The sequence below is a fragment of the Acinonyx jubatus genome, chromosome B4 (assembly GCF_027475565.1).
Source record: "Acinonyx jubatus isolate Ajub_Pintada_27869175 chromosome B4, VMU_Ajub_asm_v1.0, whole genome shotgun sequence".
Lineage (NCBI taxonomy): Eukaryota > Metazoa > Chordata > Mammalia > Carnivora > Felidae > Acinonyx > Acinonyx jubatus.
In genome coordinates, this window is record NC_069387.1 from 102,240,662 (window position 1) to 102,259,399 (window position 18,738).

At 38.0% G+C, this 18,738-nt stretch overlaps 1 protein-coding gene across 2 annotated transcripts in view; it reads left to right on the top strand.

Annotated features, from left to right (window-relative positions):
* The window catches only part of ACSS3 (acyl-CoA synthetase short chain family member 3), a 152,094-nt gene that overhangs the window by 103,342 nt on the left and 30,014 nt on the right, over positions 1–18,738 (top strand). For both annotated transcript variants that reach the window (XM_015063671.3, XM_053226541.1), the window contains 2 exons: positions 1,772–1,875; positions 17,986–18,081. In XM_015063671.3, coding sequence (XP_014919157.2) covers positions 1,772–1,875; positions 17,986–18,081 — 200 coding nt within the window. The remainder of the gene's footprint in view (positions 1–1,771; positions 1,876–17,985; positions 18,082–18,738) is intronic.

Consider the following 18,738-nt stretch of genomic DNA (forward strand, 5'->3'; position numbering starts at 1 on the left):
TATATTATGTAAATATATATATACACATAATATATATAGTCAGAAAGTCTAATTTATTCTTTTCTAGTCTCTGTCTTTTATTATTCTCCCTTTTTGCTTTCCTACTTTCATCCCTTCTCTGTTTCCCTTGAGTGCTCTTAAAGATTGAAATTATCACCTAGCAGCCTTGCATACTTTGAGAGGTGACTCACCACAATGATTGATCCACATTATTTAAATGGTTTCTTAACAAAGACTAGTAATGGGTGATCTGAAATTTGAAATTACATCTCTCTGTCTTTATATTATTTTTCCTGATATCTTTCTCCATCACGATTATTCCTACTTTGCTTCCCTATTTCTCACACCTGCTCTAGATTTGCCAGACAGCAATTTTAGCGTGACTTGCCACCCGTTATTTCTGTACTACACGCAGTTTGTGTTGTCTCCACTTGGCCTCCTAGACCTACTAATTGAATCAGTGAAAGAAAGCCAAGTGGCTGCTCTTCACTTCTTTTGCTTTTATGTTATTCATTAAAAATTTCCTAAAATAGCCAGAAATTTTCTCTCTTCAAGTCACTTTCCTATTGTCTATTTCCATGCTCTAACAAAACAGCATGCTTCCTCTTTTACTTAGAAGAATGAGTCAAGCTGACATAAGTTTTACGTATACCCCACCTCTCTACTTCATCTTCCTGAGCTTCTAGAAACGTTCAAGTACCTAAAAGTCCCAGATATTCTTTTATGGGTATTGACGTCATGAAGATAAATGCTCTTAAGGAGCTCATGGTCCACTGTGGGAAATAGACAAGAAACAAATAAGTATAAAATGATGTATATGCTTATAACCAAGAGGGGAAATGTATATTGATGGAGCATAGGTGTGGGAGTATCTGCATCTCCATGAATCTTCATGAGATGATAAGGGAACTGTAAGAAATCTCCTGTGGCTAATATTATATTGTTTAGAATGGGTAGGCAGGTTTTTATTTCTTTGATTGATTTTTACTTTGATGACAATGAATTAACTCTTCATACATACATTTTTTTTGATAGACCACGGAAACATTGAGAATAAAAGAAAAACAATCATTCTTTTAATGAACCACCGAAAGTGTCAACCCAATTCCATTTATCTATTTCATCCTTTCTATTCTGTGGCATAGTGCTCTCTTTAATAACCTTGTATTCCTTTTGATAAGAGTCTTTTTGACCAGAAAGGTCACAATGGTATTTACTTTTAAATAACCTGTTTTTCCTATGTATGTCCTTGGAATAGGGTAAATATGTATTTGAAATCAGAGTAATTTTTATCAAAGGAACTCACCAAAATGAACAAGCACATCATATTTATGAGCTTGTTTGTTGCCTTAGCTGATATTCAAGAGTATATTTTTGTGTATAGACTTAAATAGAATACAGCAATCAAACATGGAGCTAAAATTAGCAGACATAATGTCAAGGAGGAAAAAGGTTTTCATCTTCGATCATTAGATGAATATGACAGATGCAGTACAAAGATCAACTCAATTGCTCTTCTCCAAACTGAGAAGCTGTAGTTGTAAATTCTTTGGAAGCACCTTTCTTCAATGTTGCGATGTCCATTTGGCTACATTTGGGTCAAAACAAATAATCCTTCTCACCATTCTATAATATGATATAGTGATAATAGGTTGTTTTCCTTGATGGAATTAATGTGGTTGGACTCTAGAATGTTTTAAAGAATGAGGATGAAATTATTTAGATTTATTTTCAAGGAGTAATTTGAATTCATGCTCCCTCTGATATTCAGGTTCAAAACGTTGTTTGTGGCTGGAGAACGATGTGATGTGGAGACCCTGGAATGGTCCAAAAAGGTCTTCAGAGTACCTGTCCTAGACCACTGGTGGCAAACTGGTGAGCATTTTCCAAACATGTACAGAAATATTGCAGAAGTGTTCGAAAACACTGCAAGGATTGGAGGAGACCCTGAGCTATTACCGTTAAGCATAAACTCAGGACTTAGGTGGTTCTGGCTTCAGTAGAAATAAGCAATTCTTTGGTTATCCTTTTGTTGAAAATGTCTCTGTAAACGATATCAATGACGCCATTTTCCTGGTCTCTAGGTATAGAGTATTGAAGATCTTGCTTGCTTCTCCTCCTCTTTGTTTTGCCTGTATCCAATAAGTGACTAAATCTCAGATTTTCCTTTGAAGTGTCTGTTGGATTCATACCACCTCAGCGCTCCCATTGCCTTTGAGCTGTGGCAGCTGCATTATCATCTGCCCCGATTTAAATTGTCCTCATCACTCATCTCTGTTCCCTCTGCTTTGCTGTAGGGCTGGCACAGTGTTCCCAGAGTACTTTTCTTAAAGCAGTGTTTCTCTCATAAGATTTTCTGTGGTTCTCTGGCTCCCTTCTTGTGTTCTATAAAATTAAATGCATCTTTCTCCAAAACATTGATCATTATATGTGTAATTTATTTACTTACTTATTTTGTTTATTCTCTATTTTCCTCCCACTAAGTGATCCCTGGGAAACAAATTGTCATATTAACAGGATGTAACATGAAATTTAATACAATTTAAAAAAAGAAAAAAACCTTTCTGCTGCTTTCTTTTTTTTTTAAGTTTATTTATTTATCTATTTGAGAGAGAGTGAGAGAGAACGAGTGGGAGAAGGACAGAGAGAGAAGGAGACAGAGAATCCCAATCAGGCTATGTGCTGTCAGCACAGAGCCCATCATGGGGCTTGAAATCACAAACTGCGTGAGATCATGATCTGAGCTGACTGAACTCAAGAGTTGACATTTCACTGACTCAGCCACCCAGGCGCCCCTATGCTGCTTCTTTTTAGGCATATTTGTGTATATATGTGAAAGTAAGGAAATTAACTGGAACCTGTTTTCCCCTTCACTGAGTATAGAGGTTTTGTTGGGTTTTCCATTTGACTCACAAAAAGTAACTGAGCTATGAGAACCTTGTGGCCTTTTTATGTACATATTTTAAAGCAATTTTTTAAAAGTGTATTTATTTTTGAGAAAGAGAGAGTGTGAGTGAGGGAGGGGTAGAGAGAGAGGGAGATGGAGAATCCCAAGCATGTTCTACATTGTCAACTCGGGGCTTGACCCACGAACCATGAGATCATGACCTCAGCTGATATCAAGTCAGACACTTAACCGACTGATTCACCCAGGCACCCCTGTATGTAAATATTTTAGTTCAGTTCTACTTAGTTTAGCAAATTACATCAACCCTTTTAGATTAATGTTTTCAGAATTTTTATCTTCTGAGTAACTGGGGCAGAGTATCAAATTTGAATGAAAACAATTTTTAAATAAATTTTCTTTGCAAAGATTAAGCCTGATTTTAAAAATAATAAGAGTCTAGAAAATCAAGTGAGTGACTAAAACTGAAGTTCATTGTTTGATATTTTAGAACTCTTTGATTCTGATAAATGATACTTTTTATATTATCTTCTTGGATATTGGTCTTTGGAAAAACATGTTTTCCATATCTTTGGTAATACAAAATATAAAATGAATGATCAGAGTGGAATACATTTTCCTTAAATACAGTGAAAATCAGAAAGAGTTTCTATTCTCTCTAGTTTTATTTGCTAAGGGAAAAACTTCTTACCTAAATTCAGATTTGTAACTATTTAGGAAATAAAAATGATAAGACTGAATTCAGAGAAAGAGCAGTGCCATATGTAGAAATATACAAAAACAAGTGAAGACTTATTGTTTCTGCAAGGAAGAGTATTTATAGGATTGATGCATCCCCTTATTCACCAGGAAAATTCTAACTGTTACTCTCCTAGGTAGGAAGAGGAAAATATCTTATCAACTTTAAGATGATTTTCCTTTCCTTTTCCTGGTCAATATGAGGGGTTGTTTCCAACACAGTGACCTCATGCAAGTGCTTGCAGAAAAATATTGTTTTTCCCCCATTATAGGTGACTATGCCAAAGCCTACTGAAGGAAATCAGCATATTAATACATAAAATTATGATTCTTTTTTTCTTGTTAATATCTTTATATATAATAGCTTGTGCAGATGTATGTAGTTAGTGCATCCAGGCTTACGAAAAGCTTACTGACACCTGAAAAACACACATAGGAGTTCCCTGGTGGGTACTGAGTTTCATGTGAATTTGCAATTTTTTCTTTAATGTCTTGTTTAGAGAAAATTAATAGCAGCATTATGTCAGTGTGCCATCATTTTAATCAGGTTTGAAGAGCTGCTCAGTACTGTGGAAAACATAGTGGATTTCTACTAATAATGACTGATTCTATCCCCTCCCATCTGATTTTACAGAATTTGATGTTGTGTCCAATTAAAGTACAGAAATACATACATGTGGAGAGGTGGATAGGTAGCCAGTCAGGTAGGGAGTTTTGTACTTTATAGAAGAAATTCATCCTAGGTGATGCAGATGTCAGCTACTAACAAAATTTCCTTCAAATTTTTATTCAGTTGCATAGAAGGAATCAATTCATTACTTTCAAACTTGTATGATGTGGTGAGTAACTGCAAAGTGATACTCAGGTTTAATATTTGCAGCTTTTTTTGAGAGAGAGAGAGAGAAGGAGTATGAGTGGGGGAGAGGGGCAGAGGGAGAGAGAGAGAGAGAGAGAGAGAGAGAGAGAGAGAGAGAGAGAGTTAGAGAATCTTAAGCAGGCTCCATGCTCAGCAGCAGAGCCTGATGTGGGGCTCAATCCCCACATGACCTGAGCCGAAATCAAGAGTCGAGATGCTCAATCGACTAAGCCACCCAGGCACTCCCCACGGACCTTTCTTAAAGTGATATCAAATTAATGTTAAATCACCAGGGAGAAAAAGGCAAGTACTTTGTGGGTTATTATAACTCTTAGGAAAGAAAAAGGAAAATTCAATGTGTTTGGCACAGTCATGAATTTCCTACTATTTACATATTAAATGGATGGGGGCATGTCCACAAGAGTGGCCATGTGAAAACCTGATAGCATTTGAAGGCATGTTAAGCTTTGGCCAAAGAAATACTTTTCATTTCAATTTTCAGATTTTCTACAAGATCTTTTTTCTTGTTATTGACTTAGAAATTGATTTTTTATATAATCGTACACTTTCATGAGCCTTCCATACAATGTATAATTTATGAATTTGCTCTGTGATTACATTAATATATGTGTACAAATGGCTGCTTAGAAACTGTGATGTATGATTTAGAATTAATTAGGGATATGGTAAGTAACTAAAATGTATGAATAAAAATTGATTAATTCCTGTGACTTGAGTTATAAGAAGGCATTCTGCAGTCAATCCATTTCATTACCATGTTGTTTTTGTTACGTTAGTGAAATTTGTATTAGCAACAACAGATTTCTGGTGACTGGCATTCTCTTTTGGCCCCTTGATATCAACACTCTTTAATATTTGATTTAAATAATATATAAGATTCTAAACTGAGAACTAATCTGTGGAAAATTTGAGAACCAATCAACTCCTTGCAGGAGCATTTAAATAAAAATATCATTATTCAACATGACTGAAATATTAAGCCTTTGTTTTGGATTGTGCTAATGTAAACACTTAATGCTTTCATAAAGAAAATTTGTCTTGCTAAATTTAGATAGGAGAGTTGTATATATTTGATTCATAAATCTGAATAAAAGACAAATTGTTGTCATTCATTCAGATTTTTTATCTTCACCATAACTTATCCATAAAATGATTGAAAATATCTGCATAATTGACTGAATCTTTCATTTTCTGTTATACATAGGGCAAGAGAAACAGAGGTGCTGCAATTATAGTTTAAACAGGGGAAATTAAGGGACCTGGGTGGCTCAGTCAGTTAAGTGTCCAACTCTTGATTTTGGCCCAGGTCATGATCTCATGGTTGTGAGATTGAGCCCCATGCTTGGGATTCTCTCTCTCTCCCTCTCTGTCTCTCTCTGCCCCTCCCACTCGTGCTTTCTTTCTAAATAAATAAATAAATAAAATTTAAAAATTTAACAAAACAAAAAGGAGAGATTAAGAGAATAGACAGTCGTCCCATTAAGATATGGTAATTCATGGGCAAAAATAAATAAACAGCCAAAACTTCATTATCCTCAGGTATACATCACCAGATAAAACACCCTACTGTTATTAATCATTTTTAGCTTTTCCAAAAATCAGATACAAAGCACAATTTTGGAAAGCACTGTGCAGTGCATGGTGTCCTTTGCAGGAAGTTGTTGTTGTTGTTGTGTTTCTGACTAAACTATAAATATCTTTTTTTAATGTTTATTTATTTTTGAGAGAGAGAGAGAGAGAGAGAGAGAGAGAGAGAGAGAGAGAGACAGAGAGAGACAGAACACGAGCAGGGCAGGGGCAGAATGAGGGGGAGATACAGAAACTGAAGCAGGCTCCAGACTCTGAGCTGTCAGCACAGAGCCCGACGCAGGGGCTCGAACTCACGGACTGTGAGATCATGACCTGAGCCAAAGTCGGATGCTCAACCTACTGAGACACCCAGGCGCCCCTGTCTGAAGATAACTATAAAGGAATCATTTTCCTTATGAGTGAATGGCCAAATACAAAAAAAAAAAAAAAAGATTCCTTAAATTTCAGAGACTAACTACTAGAACCCAAAACACAGTAGACCTTATTCTTTTTAGAGGTTTTCTTCCTTCCTTTTCCTTTCCTTTCCTTTCCTTTCCTTTCCTTTCCTTTCCTTTCCTTTCCTTTCCTTTCCTTTCCTTTCCTTTCCTTTCCTTTCCTTTCCTTTCCTTTCCTTTCCATTTACTGTAAGACATGATACTGGTTTAAAGTGATTGTAACAAAACAGCTTGGCATCCCACTTTTTAATGTTAGTTAAGTAGAAACCCTATTTTTTCACATGCTACCAGTCAGTTAATTAAAGACAATGACTGTGAGGTTAGAATACCAAAGTTCCACAAAGACTTTAATAAAGAACACCTTGGTAGGTAAAGGGTTGAGATGAAAGGAATCCGTGATTCTTTCTATCTGCTGTCAGAATATTGTCTGTGTGATTCCCATCAGAAGATACAGAGCTTACATTGAAAGTATTTCAAGTACCCAAGTAGTGATGAAGTAGTGATGATGTAATAGCTACCAACTTGAGCGGCACTGGGTGGTTTTGTTGTTTGTTTACTTGTTTTGTTTCTATCACTTTAATGAGGGAATAAGATTCTTCATAGTATTTGAGAAACCCTGAGGAGGGATTTCAATGAGAAAACAGTAGCCACCTAACAGATTGAGACATTGGTGACAATTGAGTTATTGATCTTACTTTATCTGCCTTGAGCCATCTTTGCTGAGTTCTTAGGTCTCAGAGTAATCACAGTATTTCTCTCTCTGTTTGATTGAACTGCTGCCGTTTTAATTGCAGTTGCCAGTTCTGAAGTCACTATGTTCTATACATAGACTAAATCTTCCTCCTTTGAGAAGGAATCTGATAATTTTGGATTTTGTTAAAGTGGATTCAAAGCCTTCAGCAAACTTCTGTCATGCCAGTTCTTAAATCAAAATCATTGATCTTAAAAGCACACCCCCCCCCCAATACTACCTTATTAAGATATGTCAAGGCCACTTGACACAATAATCCTTTTTTTCGCACAGTGTAGTAGGATATACTTCCTAAGAACAGACAACTCAACCACAGTTTTAACCACAAAAATTAGTTAGGCTGACCCAATTCAGTCCCTAGTCTTAGGTTTATCTCGACAAGATCCTTTAGCCCAGGTATTTAAAAAATTTTTTTTTATATTTATTTTTTTGAGAAACAGAGTGAGACAAAGCATGAGTGGGGGAGGGGCAGAGAGAAGAGACACAGAATCCAAAGCAGGCTCCAGGCTGGGTAAATGGTCAGCACAGAGCCTGATGCGGGGCTCGATCCCACGAACCGTGAGATCATGACCTGAGCCGAAGTCGGACGCTCAACCGACTGAGCCACCCAGGTGCCCCAGCCCAAGTATTTTTTTAAAGACAGCAATACATTTTCTTTACAAAAATCAAAAGTACAAAATGGAATAAGTAATTACAGTTTAGTAACAATTCTCCTAAGCAGAGACCTCTGTGGAAAATGGTACATTTCAAATGTAGTACTGTCTCATTCCTTCTAGGTAGACTAATTGTGAAACAGCCAACATTTGAGGATTTGATAGGTAGGGTATCAAAGTTGAAGCCACTTGCTGTTTTGGGTCATCCTCTCCCTTATTACCCCTGCTTTCTCAGACATTCTGCTTTTATAAGTAAGTTGGTACACTTTTTGCTGAGAGATTCCAATCTGTCAGTCTGGAGCCCTAAATTTACTCTACAGTAGGGACTTTTCTTCATCTTTGGAATTCATCGTTGGAAGCTTTATGACTCTTGTTATTTCTGCCTTTTTAAAATGTTTTATTTACTGTTTGAAAGTAAGAGTGTAAGCAGGGGAGGAGCAGAGAGAGGGGGACAGAGGATCTGAAGCTGGCTCCGTGCTGACAGCACAGAGTCCATTGCAGGGCTGGAACTCCCAAACTGCGAGATCATGATCTGAGCCAAAGTCTGATGCTCAACCTACTGAACCACCCAGGCTCCCCTATTTCTGCCTTTTTTAAAATAAATGTACAACTGTGTGAAAAATTTATGACTTTCTTCTAACTTAAATGTACTTGTGCCTCACGTGAAATCCTGTATATTTTATCGCAAAATGCTTTTCTAGGACTCAGGCATAAGAGGCCTTACATGGCTGAGATGACAGTGAGGGAAGCATCTTCTTGGTGATTTACCTTGAAGATTCTATCTTTATTTAAAACATATTTTCTATAGTTTGGGTGCCAAGAGCTACTAGCAAAACCTCCCATGGCTGCAGATCTCAGAGTGAGAGACCTGTGTACAACCAAATGCTGCCTTCCTAGGTTCACTTTTGGACTCTGTTATTCCTTGCTTTTGGGTTTTGCTTCATGTCTGAGTCCATCAAATTCAGTTGCTGTGGCTTCATTAAAGTACAGGCCTCTGTTTTCAAAGACAAAGGATTGCACTAAACTCTTGAAATACACACTGTGGAACCCAGTTCACTGGGTTGAACTGCACTGGACTGACAATGCCTTTGCCCATGAATGGGGCTGTCCAGGATGTACCGTATGCTACTTTCAAATAGTAGAATGCAGAGTCTTTAGTTATGTGAATGGATTACTACTGTCTGCTGCACTTTTTTTTCAATGTCACAGTCAAAAATAAGTTCATCTCTTTTTTTCATTCATGGGGAAGAATTTTTACATAGTTTAGCATGAGAAGTTGTGATTGGGGAAAAAACAGTTTTATGGATTCAGTGGCTTCTCAGCAATGTTCAGCTAGTGATGCTGACACTATCCATCTGGTGAGAGAGAAGAAAGTCCTGATGCCATCTTTGTTGCCTGGCAACAGGATTTTTTTTTTCATTTAGAGCAATCTTCATTAGTTTAAGGTAGGTAATTTTTACTGATAATTTGAGAAGCAGGGGCTTAGAGGTAAGCTACATGAATTTGATTTGTGGAAGGAATAATCTCTTGTCAAATGTAAGGCAGGCTTCACAAGGCTTTTCTTTCTGAAAGTGAATAACTGTTTACAAATTGTTAATCCATCTGAAAATGAATCTTCCAAGTCAAATACCACCCTTTGAATCAGACGTTGTCACCTTTATATTATGATCATGTGGAAAGAACATCGTTTCTTTTTTTTTTTTTCAAATATGATTACGTGAAATAGTTTGGATATGTATAATTGCTTTTTAGAATATTTGTTTGTACTCATTGTATTCGTGGTCATGTTTTCACAAGAGACTAAACACTGTAAAATCAACGAATGATATAAAGTTGGTTTGGCCTTTGAAATGTCATCCATTCTAATCCTCCTACCTTGGGCAAGAATCACATTTAATCCACTCTTGAAAGGCAAAAATATGTTATGGTTTTGTTGATCTCTACAAGAAAAAAGAGTTCCTAAACCCTTCCTTGACAAACCTTACTGTCTGGAAATTTGATTTTCCCCCTGTTGCTTATAAACCCCTACATCATGGACCCACTGACCCTCCCCCCCCCAAATACTTCCCAATTCCTCTTGTACTGTCAGTTCTAATTTCAGAAACCACAGGTGACTGTTCTCCTTGGAAAAGCAGTGTAGGTAGTGAAAAGTGATGCTGACTCCTAACAGGACTGCCTTTCGATCCTGGTGCAACACTCACTCTGCAGCTATAGGCAAGGCCTTGATCTTCTGCGGGCACTTTATCTCACGGGCTTGTAGGAAGCTTGAAGTGAAGTGAAATGTGTACAAACAATGCAGCAGAGTTTCTGACCTACAGGAACTCTCAATAAATATTTTCCTTTTTCCTTCCCTTTCTTTGAATCACCTTTCATAAATATAAAGGCCATCTTTCGCCTCCTGGCCTGTAGATAATCCAGACTCAAGAAAACTTGGAACGTAAGAGTTCAATTTGTACACGAGAAAAGGTAATCATAGAGAGTTTAATTTCCCGGAGTCAACTTGCTGGTTAAGATTAAAACGGGAACTCTCATTGCTCTGTTTTGTCCACTCCTCCCTTCCTAGGTCTTATTGTATGCCTTCATTAATTCAGCGTTTCTTATCTAACTTAACTGCAGGTAATTTATGAGTTTCTCCACAGTTAGAGGCAGTAAGGGGCTGGTAAGGGAGAAGGATAAGACCACAACTCAAATTAATGGTCTGCTTCCAGTACAAAAAGTTAGGCTGCTTTGAATTAAGTATTTTAAACTGTAATCGTACCATCTCATGAACACAAAGATTCAATTGATTTTCTTTCACCGGTGTACATCTCACTGTTCTGCTTCCCCTCTGCCGCCACCATTCAAGTTATTTATAGCACACTGCATAGATTCAGAATTGGAGAGAATGGTTTCTTTACAAATTGCTTTTATGCCCATCATGATGCTGTGATTAATATGACTCAGTGGTACCAGGCTGCTGAATTGATTGATTTCCAGGACTTCAGCTCTCTGCATGGGCCACCAACTTCTAAATCCATATTGCTTAAATGTAGTGCTTCTAGAACCACAGTGTGTACAGAATGGCAGATTTTCAGATGCAGCGGGAGCTCTTATTAACAGAGATGGGCTTTGTGAACCTGCCGCTGTGTTCTTCCTCTTAACCCTCACTCACATCTACTCTTCTTTCTGCATTGCCTTTCATTTATGAGCCAAAACCCTGGGGTTGTCTGGACCTCTCCCTCTTGCGCTTTCTCCACACTCAAACAATCACCAAGACCCTCTGATTCTGAGTGTAACTCAGATTTGATCTCATCTTCCACAGCTCACCCCTCATCAAACCACCAACATCTAAGTGACTTCTGCTCTGGATTGGGATCCCCAGTTTAGTGCTCCAGTTTGCAACTGAAGAGATTTTTGTAAAATGCAATTCTGAGCAAATCACTTCTGCTAAAACCCGCTCTGCCTCCCATTTTTCCTGGAATGACATCCAAATTTCTTACCCTGGCACAGAAGGCACTTTTTGATCTGCCTCTGCTCATCTCTCTGACTTTGTCTCTTGTTGTTTCTCTTGTCCACCCTACACCCCTGAGCTTTGCTCTGCTGAATGTCTTGCAGTCAGTCCCTTGATGGTCTAACTTCTCAACCTTTGAACATGCTGCTATTTCTGTTTGGCATGTCTTTCCACCCTTAACACTGCCTTCCCATTAAAAGAAATGCCTTTCAGAGAGAATTCCATAAATATGTATTGGAGGCCTGACCTTTTAATATCATTCTTGGGATAAGAAAATGTTGGAACAGAATTATAATGATAACGTACAGCTTTTTCTCTTCTGAGTCCTCTATTTCTCCCGCTCCCCATTTCATTTTGGGATTGCATTATTCTGTGATCTGCTATTTATTTTTTTAAGAACCCTGACCTTAATAATGGGAACTGGAGCCTAAACCCATGGAAGAAATATGTATTTACTAGTCAGCAAACAATTCCTGAACATAAAATGTCAGGGACTAGACTGTGTTTGGTTCTGCTGATTCAAATGATTCTCAAGCACTCAGGAAGAACCTGATTTGAAGAGAGTGTTTTCATATAATTATGTGCACAATTCTTTTTGAGAATTGCGCTGATTCTTTTTTGGAAGATTTTATAATATTTTTAGTGGCCAGTGTTCCAAGTGTCCATTGCTGTATTAACAAACAAACAAACAAACAAAACCAAGCTACTCCAAAACCGAGTGGCTTAAAATAACAACCATATATTATGGTTTTATGGATGAGGAGTATGGGCAGCGATCAACTAGAGGTTTTACACTGCATGTACTCTTTTTTTAAAACAAAATAAAGTTTATTTACTTATTTTGTGAGAGAGAGAGGGCAACTGCACATGACTGGGGGAAGGGAAGAGGATCTTACGCAGGCTCCACACTGCCTGCACAGAGCCCAATGCAGGGCTCAAACCTACAGACAATGAGATCATAACTTGACCTGAGCTGAAACCAAGGATGGATGCTGACTGAGCCAACCAGGGGCCCCACACTCCATGTATTCTTGATTGAGACAACTCAGACAGTATTTAGTGGTGAATAGGCTGGTCTGTTGGGTCCAAGATGGCTTCACTCTCATGCCTGGGAATGGCCACAAGGTTGGAGTCAGTCAAGACTTTTGACGGAAATGCCTGCAAGTGGCATTTTTAGCCTGCAGGATTCAGAATAATGGGCCATTTTACATGGCAGCTCAGAGGTTCCAGAGATAATGATCTAAAATTCTTAAGGCCTGTGCCTGGAAACAAAGAGTCACTTCTACTCTTTTCTATTAGAGCCATCAAAAAGTAGCTGAGATCAAATCAAGAGGACATAGGTCCCACCTCTCAATAAGATGAGGATCCAACAAATTGCAGCCAATCTACTCTCCATAGTGAGTACATTTCAAAGTTGTGGATACAGCCTTCTGAATTGATCAACATAATTTCCCCTTCGCTCACCATTCAGAAATAACTTGTCAATATTTTAATGTGTATCTTGCCAAGATATGTATTTTTGCTCAGTGCATATTACTTACGTAAAAGAATCATATTATGCATTCTGTTTTACAGATTTTCTAAACAATACTTTGTAAAAATTATTTCCTATCAGACATTATTCTATGATGTTTGAGTAGCTTTGCATTGATTCTTAATATGGACTGATCTCTGTGGACAGTCTTCTAAACATCAATATAAACAATACTGTGATAAATATCCTTGATGCTTAATATTTGTGAACGTCTACAAACATTTCCTTGTATATATTCCTTAACGTGGAACCACTGGGTTAAAGAGTAGGTGCATTTTTAAGGGTTTTTATAGTTGCCAAAGTGCCTTTCAGAAATGTTGTGCTGATCTATATACACACTAACACTTATATAACAAAAGTGATTATTTTGGTTGATGTGGGCAGTTGTCTTCCCTGCATCACCTGACTGGACCCTCGCCTTTCAACTAGTCTAGGGCATTTTCATGTGAATTGGTTCCTGAGTGTTCGGGAAGACACAGAAATCTCTGTGTCTGAACCAACCATTCTAATGCAACATCTGTCTGTCCATGCATTTTCTCACATACAGCTCTCTCAAAACCCCAAATAAAATAAACTTGGCCATAGAACTGAATGTTGTGCAGATATTTACATACATTTTATTAGCATTGTTGCGATTCATTACTTTCTGTTCAAAAGCCCTCATTAGCATTCAGCATCACTCAGAACTAAAGCTTGAGGTCTTACAAGGACTTCAAAGAACTTTCAAATGATCTGTCTCCTCACTACCTATCTGAGCTTATTCCCTGTTAACACTTTCCTCCTTTATTCTGCTTCAGTAACACTAGCTGACTAACCATTCCTCAAACACTCTACAAATAAGCTTACCTCAGGACCTTTGCCCTTGTGGTTCCTTCCTCCTGGATTCTTTGTCCTTAGATGTCATGTGACACAGGTCCTCACTCGTTTCAAGCCTTCACTTAAATGTTACCTTCTGAGAGAAGTCTTTGCTACCCACCCAATCTAAAATCGCGATTCTTCCCCATCACATCACACACCCCGTCTATGCTTTCAAAAATTTTCTTAGTGCTTATGACTCCTTAACATGTCATATGTTTTATGTGTGTTTTTATTGTTTGTCTTTCTGGCTAGAATGTGAGCTCCACGACAGTGGGAATCATGGTCACTTTTGTTCATTGTCCTAGCCCCAGTTCTGATGACAGCACCTAGCACATAGTAGCTGCTCAATAAATATTTGCTAATAAGTGCTGTGTCCCACCATTACTTCCATTTGCAAATCAGAGAGACTGGGCTCACTGTCTATCGCAAGGATTTTTCTTCCTCTGAGACACAGTCCAGGTGATTTCTCTTCAGCCCTTCATTTTCTACTTAAGAACCTCACAAGTGGTATGCTTTTCTATTTCATTCTGATCCTTTTCTGTAAGAACTATGCAACCAGGAAAAATGGTTTCAGTTTTCTAGGTCAGTCCTTAGTATTTTTCATTTGTAAAAAGAATATCCCTTTTCTTTCTATCTCCCTGTGTAGTTGGATTAAATGCAATAACATAAACAAAAAACATTTAGCATAACACAGCATAATTCATATTTAAAAAAACGTATGTTCTCATAGAGTTAGAGGTTTTAGGGAAAAATCCTCCAAGTAATAGCTCACCAATGCAATAAGGTGGAGAGGCAGTAAAGATACCAAAAAAAAAAAAAAAAAAAGTGAAGTGTCTGCATTAGCTGTTAATGCAGTATGAATATAAATGTACCAATCTAACGTCTTCTTCACAGCCTTCACCTCCCTGCCACCTTCTTCCTGGGTGTCTCTTTCTAAGATTAGGTATCTTTGGAAAGATTTCTCCAAATGAAGCATCCAATTCTTTTCCTCAAAAGAATGTTCTGGTTGGTTTAAATGCAGCCATTTCTCAGTCTCAGTGTGACGTCCGGATTTCCTGTCTTCTTAGATAACTGCTAGCCAGTTAATTATAGCCTGGGCAGTGTGAAGCAGATGTTTTAAGAACATCTTCGCAATGGGGCTTTGGGAGTCCGTAGAAGTTTGGGTCAGGGCGGCAGTGTGCCTGAGGGCTTTCCCCAACCAGAAGCCTACTTTGCACCTGGACAAGCCTGAGAGCCAGGGTGGCGACACAGTCTGTGTGCATGAATGTGTGAGCACACGAGTGTGCTTGCCATGCAGGTGGATCAGTACATTCTTTGGGTCTCAGGATGTTCAGAGGTATACAGAGAGACAACCAAAGTTTCTATAGCAACCATTATGGTCTTTCTTATCCCACTTTGGTCCTAACTATGGCTCCCTGTGTGGAGAATCCTGGAAACTGTCATTTCATCTGAATGTATCTTTTACATGTCACTACCAACAGTTCTTTTCCCAAACCCCCAAATGAATAACAAAATAAAATCAACAAGGCACTCAAATTACTAATGTTCCAAGTATAAACCTACAGTATCTACTTTAAGTACCTGAATGGATAATCCTTTTCATTGCCCTTAAACGTGAGTCAAAGTAATCTTATAGAACAGGCTGTTCATTTAACTTAACAGTCATTGGTTATAACAAAACAGCGGAAGGTTGGAAAGATTATAAATATGTAGTCACTATACAAAGATGCTTAAGAATCTCAGGAAGTATGCATAGTGTCAACTTACTTAGGCAGGACATACTGACCGTGCTTCGCTAACTTGTTCTTGTGTCTTTCTTTAAGACTAGGTTTTATTCTCGCTTCCTCTAGCCCCCATCCCCTCTCTCCCGGTGGTATAAGAAGGGCAGAGGGCCGGCATCTTTCATGAGAGTCAGCATGGAGACGAGATGAAGCAGAGTACAGTTAGAGCTTTGTTGTTGTGGTTTCTGTTTGCTTCTCTGAGACAGCAGGTCCTGAAGTCATTGGAAGGTTCATTTGTAGGTTCTGAGGCCATCTCTTGACAAGTTGCTAAGAGGCTTTATGGAGTTTAGAAATGTAGAGAGTTTGAACTTGAAATGATTGGAGTGCCTCTAGTGATAAACTAAACTTGATGAGACACACTTTTAACATAGAAGATGTACTTTAGCAGCTGCTTTCCCCCTCCCCCGCCTTGGGGTGGGAGAGGGAACAGAGGCTCCATAAAGGGGACCTCTCCCTTCCTCATGCGTCCTAGTAGCTTCTGCCCCTGTTGTCACCTCGCTCTGTCTGTATACCTTCCTTTAAGCGCCTCACTCGACAGGGTTGCTTCTTGTCATCACACTGTTCTTGTCTCTGTCAGTTTTGGAGGACAGCTGAGGTCAGTACTGAGACATTTTTAAAAAGGCAGAGGGGAAAATGTTGCTAACCTTTCCAAAAAGGGGGCTTCCTTCCCTGCTTCATGTGCACCGTAGGAAGAAAGGACAGGGGTATTGCATGACTGATGGAATGCCATTGCATAAAATGCCTGTTTTTTTTTTTTTTTCATAGTATGAAAGTACTTGAGAATTTTTTGTTAAACATCAGAAACGTCTGCTCTGGTTACTTGCTGCTTCTCCTCAGCAGTGACCATATGGCTTAGCATCTTAAGCACTGGACTGTGACTTAGGAACTGTGTTTTAATGTTCGAGGGTCCATCTTCTGTTATTGATGCCAGCCGAGCCACCATCCATAAAATGTGAATAATAAACTGAGCTGCTCTGGAAAGTAAAGAACAGTAATAAATTCCTCCCACCATGCTAAAGTGATATAAATGTATGAAAAATTATGATAGAAACCATAGTGGAAAGAATACATTCTGAGTCCTTAGGAAGATAGATGTTTTTTAATATTTTGGATTCCCCTGGACCCAATTGGTTTGACAATTAATCCTTTGGGGATATGTACGTGTATGTTTCTGTGTATAATATTAAGCCAGTAGTTCCAGAACTTTTCACTGTCAATACTCTTATCCAGCTCCTCCAACACACGTGCCTCATATTTAAAAGAGCTCTTAACCCCAAACTTGTGTTTACCAATAATAACAAATGCATTTGTCCATAAAAATAATCATTTTCAGAACTTACGGATATCATATAATAGCTGCTGTTATTCGGTTAGCAACTTGAGATAGAGAAAACTAATCTATCATTTTTGTTAATTGATGCAGGTTAACGGTGGCTAAGTGTCTGCTCTTGATGAAATCATCAGCATACAGTAATGTCCTTCCTCCCTCCGTTCCTTTCTTCCTTCCTTCTTATACGCCTGGCTGCCAGACTTTAGGAAGTTCAGGAACAGCAGGCTGAGAGCAGTTTGACAAAGCATTGTTAAGTTCAAGTTCAGATGCAAGGTCTGTAAGCAGGGGTAGTTCTTGAAAAATTCGAGTTGATATTGTTCATATATTCCCCAAAATTTTTGGATTACTAATTTTAGAGATTAATCCATAAATAACAGAAAATATTTCACAAGTAGCTGTTATTTACCATGGTAAAATAACTAGGTGAATTAAGTGAAGGCATCTTTACTAGGGATCTTTTAGTGTTTAACGTGTGTTGTAAAATTCTCAGTCATGGGGAGCCTGGGTGGCTCAGTCAGTTACGTGTCTGACTTCAGCTCAGGTCATGATCTCACGGTTCGTGAGTTCGAGCCCCGTGCTGTTGGGTTCTGTGCTGACAGCTCAGAGCCTGGAGTCTGCTTCAGATTCTGTGTCTCCCTCTCTCTCTGCCCCTCCCTGACTCACACTCTGTCTCTCTCTGTCTCTCAAAAATGAATACATGTTAAAATTTTTTTTTCATTCTCAGTCACGTAATTCTCCATTTTTCATGCCTTTTGATTCATAACTAAGGACATTAGAGAGGCCTTTCTTTTCTTTAGAAGAAGCATTACAATATATGTTATTCTCAGTTTGTATCCTTAAGTTTTAAAAATGTTGATGTGGTATAGATTGCTAATATATTTTTTTTCATTTTTAAATAATACACTTACACTATTTATCTATTCCTCATGCAGTTAAATTTGTTGAGAAACGGTGGGGTGGGGGGCAGGGAGAAATGCATACACTGAGGAAACATCATGATTTCAAGTTGAAATATTAAATGATACATAATATTTATTTCTCCAGAGACTGGATCCCCAATTACAGCCTCATGCATCGGATTAGGTAATTCTAAAACCCCTCCTCCAGGACAAGCAGGAAAAAGTGTTCCAGGATACAATGGTGAGAAATGATTCTGATCATTTGAAATATGTAAGGTTAATACATTTGGTATTTGTTCTGTGTCTAATGCGAACCAAAATGCATAGTAGGTACTTAAAAGCATTTGATTGAATGAATACTTTGTACTGAAAATAAATGCCTTAATATTGTTATTAGTCAATTTGATAAAAAATAAGATTGTTAACTTCCAAGGACATATCCTACATGACTGTCATAACCAAGAAAATAATATTTATAAGGCACATTAAGAATATGGCTGGGAAATTAATATGTATGGAATATTTGCTAGGTATGGAGTACTTTGCATACATCATTTCATTTAATGATGAAGTATATTTAATTTAGAGGTATCATTACCATTTTAAAGATGAGTTAGCTGGTGCCCAGAGAGACTGAATAACTTTGCTGAGGTAACATGGCTGGTTAGGTGCTGTAGACAATGCCCACCATCATGTTTTATTTTTTTGTTTATGTCTTTGCTTGTTTTTCTCACAAAAGCTGTAGTTCTTTCCATTATATATATGCTACCTTTTAATTTAGGAGTGATGACAAATCTTCTGAACCTCGTTGGTTAAAGATAAAGCCTAAAGATTCCAAATAGAAAAATCATTTCATTCATGCCAGTGGTATGTGAAAATGAGATACAATATATTTTAA